We start from the raw sequence: 11,097 nt of genomic DNA, 5'->3' as shown, positions 1-11,097 counted from the left end.
GTAATAAATATTCTTACCGATTGATATTACAATTTATCAGGTCCTATTTCCCTTACCACTGGTATATTTTATATTCTTGACATTAAAAATATACAAAACAGCAAAATACATTTAAACTGTCAATTAGTTAAATGTATATTAAAAGTCCTGTATCATTACTAGTTAGCATTAATTAATGTTAATTTTTGACTTATTATCAGAGATATACTAGGCTATTATAAATACCGTACATCCTAATCTACAGTAATACAGTTTTGCTAACTACTGAAATTTCACGTATGGCATCTTGTCTTCAGATAACTGCTACAGTAGCTGAATGCTATAAACAATAAGGAAAGACGCTGACTGGGATTTATCGAATCAAAGGATTGATGCATTTAGAGAACAGAAAATAGCACCAAAACAAAATTTGGTTTCAGTGTTTCAGTGTATTTATGTTTCTAGTTCCCGTTAGTTTTATAGTGTCACTTTACAATAAGGTTCATTTGTTAACATTAGTTAACAACATTAGTAAACATGAACTAAGAATTAACAATACTTCTACAGCATTTATTAATCTTAGTTAATGTTAATTTCAGCATTTACTAATGCATTATTAAAATCACAAGTTGTGTTTGTTAACATTAGTTAATGCACTATGAACTAACATGAATAAACAATGAACAACTGTATTTTCATTAACAAAGATTCATAAATATTGTAATAAATGCATTGTTCATTGTTTGTTCATGTTAGTTAATACATTAACTAATGTTAACAAATGACACCTTATTGTAAAGTGTTACCAATAAACTTTATTCAATCTTCTCCAGAAGAGAGATCACAGAATAACCCCTGCAAAAAAAAAAAAAATTAAATAAAAATAAAAAAATAGACCTGTTGCTGGTTATTGAATGGTGTTATAAAAATATTATGAATTAAAATGTAATTAAAAGACCACTTTTTCATCATATACAAGTAATCAAAATAAAATTAAATAAACAAAAAAAGTTAAAGACATTACCTCATCACAAGTTTTTGGCTGAAAAATCTGGTGTACTTCCTAAACAATGTGCGCATTTGACGTAAGGAAAAGCAGGTGCCCACTTGAGTAACATGGTTCTAGCTTGATCTTGAGAAGTAATCCTAGTCTACCATAAATTATTTATTAAATATTAAAAAGGTTTGGGTTAAAGGTGCTTTGAATCTCTACCCAAGTATATACCAAGAGTGTTTAGGTTTCAGTTGTGAAACAAAATGTGTGATACAGTGAGTATACAATTACACTGATGTTGTGTTTTACAAGTAACATTGCACTTACATTTGCATCAAACGAGAGTCCCAAATTTCTACCAAGGTACTTATACATTCAGCAGTCAGTTCACAAAAGACAATCTGGAGCTGTAAAGAGCAGCCCAGAACAGCAGCACAGAAAAGCTGGCATTATAACATTTGTTATTTATCTAGAAATGTGCTTAGGGTGGATTTCCTGACCAACATCTAGACTGCATTGTCAAAAATCTTAAGAGACTGCATTATATTTTCATCCTGCAAAACAAAAACATCAACAGTGGTATTATTATGCATATCTGCCTTAGGAAATAAAGGTTTAGATAAAGATAAAATGAGCCATACTTTTTGGCAGCAGTCAATGAATTCATCAATAGTTATTACACCATCCTGGTTTATGTCCATTTTCTTAGGGGATGAAGAAAAAAACAAAAAACAAATGTGATTACAATGTATTTTTGCTTTCAAATGCATCAGCAAGGTGTAATCTAGTAATGCATATTGAAACTGACTTTTGATAGAGATTTGAGAGAGGTTTTAATAAATATTTCTGCTGCATAACCAGCATGACCTCATTAAAAATGTGAATAATTTATAATAACAGATTTAATGGTTGCTGCTATCTCTCACTACTGTTTCCAGGTGAAATGCCCGCTGCCAAAATATTTGTTTTATATTTATTTTATTTTATTTATTTTAGTCTAAACTTTAACCTTGATTTTAAATAACAATTTGAATCCAAAATTACAATATTTAAGGAACTCATGGTGCACTGAAGGTATTGTCTCTCAGTGTGTTTCCTGTCATTTGAAGCAATGTCTTTGATTGTGAGTACACTGTAAAAAAAAAAAAAAGAAAAGTTGAGCCAACTTAAAATTTTAAGGCAACCAGCTTCAGCAGATTTTTGAGTTTTCAAAAATTTGAGAATCTCCCACAAAAATAAGTTGAGTAAACTCAAAAATCTGCTGAAGCTGGTAAAAAAACTTTTTTTAAAAAAAAGTTTGCTCAACTTTTTCTTTTTTTTTCAGTGTAGGTCTAAATGATACTTTACATTACATAATTTACAAAACTGTAGAACTGACATTAAAGTAAAAAAAAAATGTAAACTATGCTCAGGTTACTGTTTTCAAGACAATCTGTACACAATTTAAGTGTTATGAAACCAAAAGGTATTTGATATTGAAGGTGCTATTAAAAAAAAATAGTTCACCCAAAAATGAAAATTCTGTCATCATTTGCTCGCCCTCATATTGTTCCAAATCAACTTTTTTTTCCTCTGCAGAAGATGATGAAGAATCAGTGTTGCCAACTAATTTTCAGAGAAAGTTGCTAAAGGAAGGTCAATTTGTTGCTAGAAGTTGCTAAATGACGTTGTGATGTCATTGCGCGATGACGTCATTGCGTAATCACGGCGCAAAATTGTGTCACAACATCAAATCTCAGCAAAAATATATTTTATATATGTTAATTTAGATTTGTTTGTAAAATAATATGCATAATATAATATTAAAATATAAATAACTGTATTTTAAAAAACGTTGAATTATTGAACACTTATACATTTTTGAATGATTACAATTTAAGGTTTGCTTTTTTTTAATAGCTAGTAAACTAGTAATATAACACATTCTCAACAATTATGCTTTAAGCAGTGTATTAGTAGTTAGTATGCTACACTCCAAGAAAAGGCTGTAAAAATAGGGCACAATCTACTATGTTAATATGAAAGAATGTTACGTATTGCTTTTTTACCTGCATTTTAAATTACGCATTGTGTTTTCGGGTTACAGGGTTACAATGGATAATGGATAACGTCCTGGAAAATTACTAGCAGCCTATATTTTCCATTTTTCTTACAGCATACTAACTGATCAACAATCGCAAGTACAAGCTATAACAAAGTGTAGCCTATCATAAATGAACAATTATTCAGTTGTTATTATTATTATTATTATATTGAAGAAATGCAAATAGCAGCTAATTCAATTCACGTGATGTGTGTACTGCTAGGCATCTTTGGTTTTCTTTTTGTGTAATTAGGATGGAAAATGTGTGTCTTTTTATTGTCTGAGTCACTTATCAAAAGTTGCTAAAAGTTGCCCAATAAATTAAAAAAAATTGCTAAATTTGTTGCTAGGTGCTTTTGGAAGAAAAAGTTGCTAGGGTAGTCTGAAAAGTTGCTAAATTTAGCAACAAAATTGCTAAGTTGGCAACACTGTGAAGAATGTTGGTAACTAAATAGTATTGGTTACCAGTGGTGTTCATTGTTAGAATATATCTCATAATATCTTATTTAATGTTCAACATGGGACAGACAGTCATAAAGGTTTGGAACAACATGAGGATGAGTGATTGAACAAGTGTGAATTATTTGGGTGAACTATCCCTTTAAGTGCCATATTCAAATAGGATTAAAAGTCATAGTGCTTCTAGCACCACCCTGTGGACATTTCAACCTGAAAACTTCTATAATATAAAGCAAAATGGTAGGTCCTACATATTTTCCAAAAAATGTATGCATAGTCACTTTTTCTGAAAATAATAGAGTATAAAGGCATTACTTGGAAGAACATTCTGACGTGTTGCCTTACTGCCTCCTCTTTAAATCGTGGATGGATAGATTTCCCCATCAAATCATAAATAGACTTTAATATATCTAACATTTCCTGGAAAAAAAAAAAGATTATATGCAGTCTTTGCATTCAATACTTCAAAGAACAAACAAAACATTTTGACAAGAATCAAAATTCAAGATGTAGTTCAGACATAATCTTGAGAGCTACATATTCAGATTCAAATGTTTTCAGACCTCTTTAGTAATCTGTCCATCTTTGTTGATGTCATATAGATCGAAGGCCCAGTTCAGCTTCTCTTCAGTAGTGCCTCTCAACAAAACTGAGAGATCACAGACCAACTCCTGAAAAAAAATAACAAAGCATAGTAAAACTACTGATAAAGAATTGGCATAATAAAGTGCCTGAACATTCCTGCTATTTTTATATAGAGTTAGAGTTTGCAAAAGTTTGGATGACATTCACATCAGAAAAAAAAGCATAATTAATAATGATAATAAATGATAATGAGTTTCCAAACTATCTAATTAAGTTAAAAATACTTACCTCAAAACTAAGAGAGCCATTCTTATCTTTATCAAATGCATTGAAAAGAAACTGAGCATATTTCGCAGAATCTAAAAAATTAAAAAAATGAATATAATTATATTTCTGCAAGTAAAATAAGTTTCTGTGACATACGTAAATATCTAAACATTTTCAAAGAAATATTATGATGGCAGTCAGTTTTATTATACATTTTAATTTAGCTGAATTGTTACGTAACAAAAGCAGGATTTCGATTTGAACTATACATCTGGTCATTACATGGCACACTCTGTTTTCTAAAGGGATGAAAAGTTACACTGGATTCATTATATCACAAGTTATTATATTTTGTGAAAAATCTCACATCACACCACAAGGAGGAGACACTGACTGCAGTGTGCAGTAAATGTAATCTGTTCTTCAAACTCTCACATTACAAAGCATTTTGATGTGATTTGCATAGTTTCCTATTATGAACTTTACCAAAGGTGGCATCATATTGTTTAGTTAAACACATTTAATAATTTATAAAAACTAATTTAAGTGGACCAACCTCCCAGTGGGAAGAACAGAGCATAGATGTTTTTAAATGTGTCCTCATTCACAACTCCACTTGGACAATCCTAGCAAAAACAGGACCAGACAAGAAAGCAATATTTAAGAGACTGGAAAATCTCCAAAGAGAGCAGAAGCCCAAAAATGACAACATCATTTTTAATTTCTACACCCAGCAGGTGGGGTTTAACTGAACTCTCACATTCTTGAATCCTCTATAGAGTAACTGCAGCTCTTGTCTGGAGAAATGGGTCTGCGACTGCAGATGCTCCAGATTTTCCGGGTGATACCGCACCGTTGTGCTCTCTTGTTCTTCGTCCTCATTATCTACAACACAGCACACACAGCTGCCATCATTTGTATGGCCAAAACAGCTTCAGAATCAAAGAATCAGTCTTTTTTATTTACTCTGATAGGAGTTCAGACGCACCCTCGTCTGCCCAATGATGCATAGAGCTTTACCTTTAATTAAGAATCCTGGCACTAGCAGGTCCAGTAACACTAATTACACAAACACTTGCCTTTTTGATGAATAATTAAAAGAGAGTGACATGTATTGATGGCTTTGTCAGGCCATGTTTCCTTTTACATGCCATTATCTGTGATTTGAGAAACTACATAAGGGTCCAAAACAGATTTGGTGTCGGAGATCTGAGACAAGTGTTTAACTGTTGGTAAGAGGGGTCAATATTTGCAGCAACATACAAGTATTTATATATGCCTTATTTTATATTGCTTTTACACCTTCGAATTTTGTATAACTCCTCTGGCTGTTTTGTTATTTAAAGCTGTTCATAAAATACTATTTATGTATGTGTGTGGTATTCATAGCATAAACAGCTTAAAGGGTCTGCTGACCTGTTTCAGTGAATTTTATTAAATATTCACTACTGTGCTTTAGCAGGTCAGGTAACTAAAGACACTGAGCGGTGTCTCCTTTAGGACATGCATAATACCTCTGTCCCAGATTCTCATGAAGAACGTCCTGGTGCATAGGTTGATGGTTGCAGAGAAGCACTGGTTTTCACAAGATACAGTCTCTGTGCTTTAAAAAAGTTCTACTTCTAGCCTAATTTTTAAATTGCATTGTCCATGTATGAGAAATATACCATATCTGAGGAAATGCAGAAGACAATGAAAGAAAAAACATTGAAGATAACACAATTCTAATCGCATATTGTGATCTCCTTTAAAACATTCATTCCTGATTGAACTATTAACTATTTGTAGGTCAAAATGTTCTTGTTAACCATTTGTTTTTGTATGAGGAGATTAATCCATGCTAAAATTGGAGTACCAGAATGACCCATTTAAAGATTGGTCAAGATGTTACAAGCAGCTCCTAGAACATAATCTCTCAAGTCACAGCATCCACCACTGTTCACTGGTCACATTTCACTGCACAGGTGCTGCTTCAAATAACTAGAGCAGATTTTAGAGTTGCATTTGTCTAGTTCTAGATCTGCAATCAGTTTAAAGGGAAACGTTTTATGCAGGAAACATCAATTAACTAAATCAAATACAATTATAATATTTAAATTAGTATGTGTTATAGTGGCAACCTTCAGTTGTTACCTTAAAGAGCAATTTTTACCTGATGCGTCTTAAAAATTATGATTGCTTTATAACACAATTTGTTTTGTTGGTATATATTAATGTTTTTTTTTTTTAAAGCTGTACTCATCTCTGAACCCTATTTTATGGTACATGCTAGCAACTTAAAGATATATTAATACTTCAAAAGTATGTATTAGTACCTTTTAAAGAGGTACCGCCCGAGTGTACATATTGGTGAATTATGCACTGGATTTTTAATAGAGCATCTCATCATTAATAGAACACCAGTTTTTTAATGAGAATTCCTCATCTTAATAGAGTGCCTCAAAATTTTAGATTGGTTTCTTTTTATATAGATATGTATAGTATTTACAAAAAGAAAATCATCTAAACTTCTAAAGGTGTTCTATTAAAACTCTCTGTGCAGGATGTGGAAATGATGTATGTGAAATCACTGGCCTTAAATTGAATTTACTTGAGAGATTATGGTATTTCACTCTATTTTAGGACTGAGAATACAGTTGTGAGAAAACCTTCATCATTGCACACATACACAAACACAAACAGAGTCAAAACAACATTATCAACCAAAAAAAAAAGAAAAAGAAAAAAGCTTCAGCTCAGATGAAAGAGTAAATTGAAAAGGAATGGTGGCTGATACAAAACTATAAAAAGGAGCTATTTTAGTAATCTTTATATAAAAAATGACCTATTTTGCTATGTCTTCATCAGCAATCCATGTCTGTTCATTTCACTAGGGCTTAGTTCATAGTAATTTCTTTTTTTCCACTTATAGTGTACCGTAAGGAATGTGGTAATTATTATTTTCCTGCTGAGTGGCAATATGACAGTATCACTTTCATAAATGCCTTCTTTGGCCTGTTTTTGGAGTAGAATAGGGAAAAAGATTGAATGGCTTGTAGTTATTTTTATCTTATGATGCTTTTAAGGCAAAGCAGGTGCTGGGCAGTGAATCCCCAGGAAAACTATCAAATGCTTTAAATGAATCATATACTAAATGTAATCTGCATGCATGAATTTCAAATAGGAATATGTGTTCAAGTAGCAGATAAAACAGCAGCACAAAACCTTCTCAAATGCAGAATAAATGAAGCCAAAATCCAGTAGAAATGTGGCAGATAAAATTACCTGAAAAAGATACCAGTGTCTGCAATACTTAATTTATGGCATTATTAAGGGATCATCAGTGTCTTATGGTCGGCTATGGAATGATGGAGTGTGTAATTATATTTAGTCCCACAAGGATATGAAGCACAGCCAAGGGAAAGATGAAATTAATTAGAACTCTCATCCACAAAGTTAAGACCATTAATGATTAGCACTGTAATTTCAATAATAACCCATATAGGGAGTGGTAAGAGATTATTTGTATTATTATTTTTATTACACCTAAATAACAAGACAGTGATGACTGAATAAAAACAGAATACACTACACAGTCTAATTTACTACACTGTGTCGATGAATTGTTCAATTTTATGAATAAACAGTGTACATTAAAACTTTAGCTGATGCGACTTTGGCGGATTTACATCGTGTTGTACATGCCAGCGTTATTTTTGTTAGGTATTACAGTTAGCCCACCTCTATGGGAGTGAAACATGGCTCTGTATTAACTTGGCAAGATATTCGACTCGAGATCTAAAACTCTGTCATTAAATATTAAGAATTTCAGTAAAATGTGTAATTACACCCTGGAAGAGTCATAGAAAAAGGGGGTGTATAGCATGAATTTATCGCAAGACTGTCTGGAAGGAGTTACAACACCTGTTGATTAGCTTAATAGTAATATTATATTAATTTTATTGTGACTTCTGTAAAGTTTCTCACTGCACAATAATACAAATATTTTTTAAAGAGATAGCCTGCTTGTACTGACAGTTGAACATTGAAAAAAGTCATTCGCTGCTATTGTGATGCCTTTTTTGCTCTAACATCAATCATTATCAGCTTCTTTTTTCTAATCTAGCAAGAATGGTCTGTGCCATTCTGAATACCTTTTAGTTGATCTATTGTAACTGTATGATATGATTATTGCATTTTTATTTAGTTTAGTGTGATTACTTCTTACCTGATGTCATGATTTTTAATAGAAAAATTAATTGTTGTTGTTGTATGGGATAATTACATTAAATATGCATTGGAAACCAAGGAAGAGCAAACAAAACAATACAAAAAAAAACATACATACATTCGCAGTCAGACACTGATTTGAGAGAAATACATTGTAATATAAAATCCTATCTTTAAAAAAAAAGAAAGAAAAAGGAAAAGCATGCATATCTCTATTTTGAAAGCATTACACTGGAAAAAAAAATGATTCACTGAATTTACTACATTTTTTAAGGTAAGTGGTTGAAATCAATTTATTTTAGCTACATTTAAATAAATTTAGTTGACTAATGTTCAGCATTTTTTTTTTTTTTAAATGTAGCTCAAATAAATTGTTTGCAACCACTTACCTTAAAATTTAGTATCATTTTTTTCAGTGTACATGCTGTTTTTGTTTTTTTTTTAGAAAAATGTAAACAGTAAAACAACTGTATTAACCAATTGTAACTGTTACACTGATCTACACTATATTTATGTATGTATTTATTTATTCACTCATTCATTCATTGTCAAACATTAGTGCATGTAGCATTGCCAAAGTCATGCATTTGATTCCCAGAGAATGCGAAAACTGATATCTTATTTATAATATATACCTTCAGTTCAGTGTCGCTTTGAATAAAATTATCTAATAAATGCATAAATGTAAATTTAGTTATAGCTTTGTTGCAACTTCCCCATGTCAAAACTGCCCTTGGTCTGTTTGACTGGTGTGTAGAAAAAGAACACAATTAGTGGAAAACTAACTTGTATTATGTCTTTGGTCTTTTACAAAATGTTTTTTGTTTTGTTTTTTTTATTTAAAAAAAAAAAAACATTTTTTAAACATTAACATTTTTGGTTGCTACTTAAACAATTACATTTTGAGTAGCCTACCATATACATCAGAAATCTTGCAAGGAGTGATTGTATTGAAACCCTAGGGCAACAAGGAGACAATTCTGAATGAGAGTATTTCTCAGTCAAAGGCACACTTTGTATTTTTTATTTTTTATCATTATTATTTATTTTATTTTTTTGGCACAATAAATGGAATTGGTATTGGTAATTGCAGATCATTAGTTCAGGATTAGCCAACTGTGTGTGAAAATATATGTTTAACTTTAATGATTTTTCAGCTTAAATGTAGCCTACATTAACAAACATATGACACAGTAACCGTTTATGAACAAAAGCTGAGCATGATAAAAGATGTAATGAACTTCAGGACAACAAAGCGACAGTCAAACGATGAAATGTGCCAATTAAGTTATCTTTTTAGTCTCATGCAGAGCGGTAAATAATATTCAGAAAGACACAGTTACACACTGGTTTGACTTTACCTGAGTTCAGAGTTCCTGTGATTAATCGAGCAATATGCTGAGTAAACTTGATCAACTGACGCTTGCATCGCCGCCGTCGGCTGCTCATTTTCAATTACAGAGAAGGAATGGATTCAAAAGCAAGTCCTCTGATTTCTATTCCTCTGGTTTGTTCTGTCAGCTTGAATTCCGCTGGTTTCAGTTTCCTGTCAGGTATACGGATGAACAGTGACTCTGAAAGGTGTAAATCCGCGTCAGCGTTACAAACACCTAGCGAATCAGTTTCCTCTCTCTCTCTCTCTCTCTCTCACTCCTCTCTCTCACACACACACACACACACACACCTCGATACATCATGGAGTTCTCTGACTTCCTATAATATTTAGATTGTGAAACTTGAGGTTCACCATAGACACCAGCGCTCATTCTCAAGCTGAATGAATATTCTTCCACCCTGTTCCTGACATAATGATTAACAACATGTTTCTACCAAAGGTGTCATCTTATTTGGAGGTCCTTGGCATAAGAGTGTTTGGGGGGAACTAAGTAAAGAATCATTACAACTGTTCTGTAACAGTGCCCCAATGGCAACTTTTTTTCTGAGAGTGCATGTCTGGTAATTGTAAAACTGAAGGCATTGACAGAACAAATCAGACCAAGTGAAGAAACATTTAACTGAAATTTCCTCTAATTTGAGTGGAATTGTATCCTATTAGCCTAATATAAATATGTGACCCTGGATCACAAAACCAGTCTTAAGTGTCAATTTTTCAAAATACATAATTTGAAAGCTGAATAAATAAACTTTCCATTGATGTATGGTTTGTTAGGATAGGACAATACAGGATAAGAGATACAACTATTTGAAAATCTGGAATCTGAGGGTGCAAAAAAAAAAAAAAAAAAAAAAAATATTGAGAAGATCGCCTTTAAAGTTATCCAAATGAAGTCCTTAACAATGCATATTACTAATCAAAAATTAAGTTTTAATATATTTACGGTAGGAAATTTACAAAATATATTCATGGAACATGATCTTAACTTAATATCCTAGTGATTTTTTGCATAAAAGAAAAATCTATAATTTTGACCCATACAATGTATTTTTGGCTATTGCTACAAATATCTCCGTGCAACTTAAGACTGGTTTTGTGGTCCAGAGTCACATATATGAATTTTCA

At 31.9% G+C, this 11,097-nt stretch overlaps 1 protein-coding gene across 1 annotated transcript; it reads right to left on the bottom strand.

Annotated features, from left to right (window-relative positions):
* Window positions 1-853: 853 nt before the first annotated feature.
* kcnip4b (potassium voltage-gated channel interacting protein 4b) lies at window positions 854-10,134 on the bottom strand. The gene is made up of 8 exons (XM_058779170.1): window positions 9,938-10,134; window positions 5,128-5,252; window positions 4,924-4,993; window positions 4,389-4,459; window positions 4,079-4,186; window positions 3,831-3,935; window positions 1,615-1,677; window positions 854-1,527 (listed from the first exon to the last, which is right to left on the bottom strand). Exons 1-8 carry the CDS (start codon window positions 10,023-10,025, stop codon window positions 1,480-1,482), a joined length of 678 nt encoding a protein of 225 aa, XP_058635153.1. The 5' UTR covers window positions 10,026-10,134; the 3' UTR covers window positions 854-1,479.
* Window positions 10,135-11,097: the final 963 nt, after the last annotated feature.

Source organism: Onychostoma macrolepis, chromosome 01 (genome assembly GCF_012432095.1).
Source record: "Onychostoma macrolepis isolate SWU-2019 chromosome 01, ASM1243209v1, whole genome shotgun sequence".
Taxonomy (NCBI): Eukaryota; Metazoa; Chordata; class Actinopteri; order Cypriniformes; family Cyprinidae; genus Onychostoma; species Onychostoma macrolepis.
Note: the sequence above shows the minus strand (reverse complement) of the source record. Positions and strands in the feature narration are given on the sequence as shown.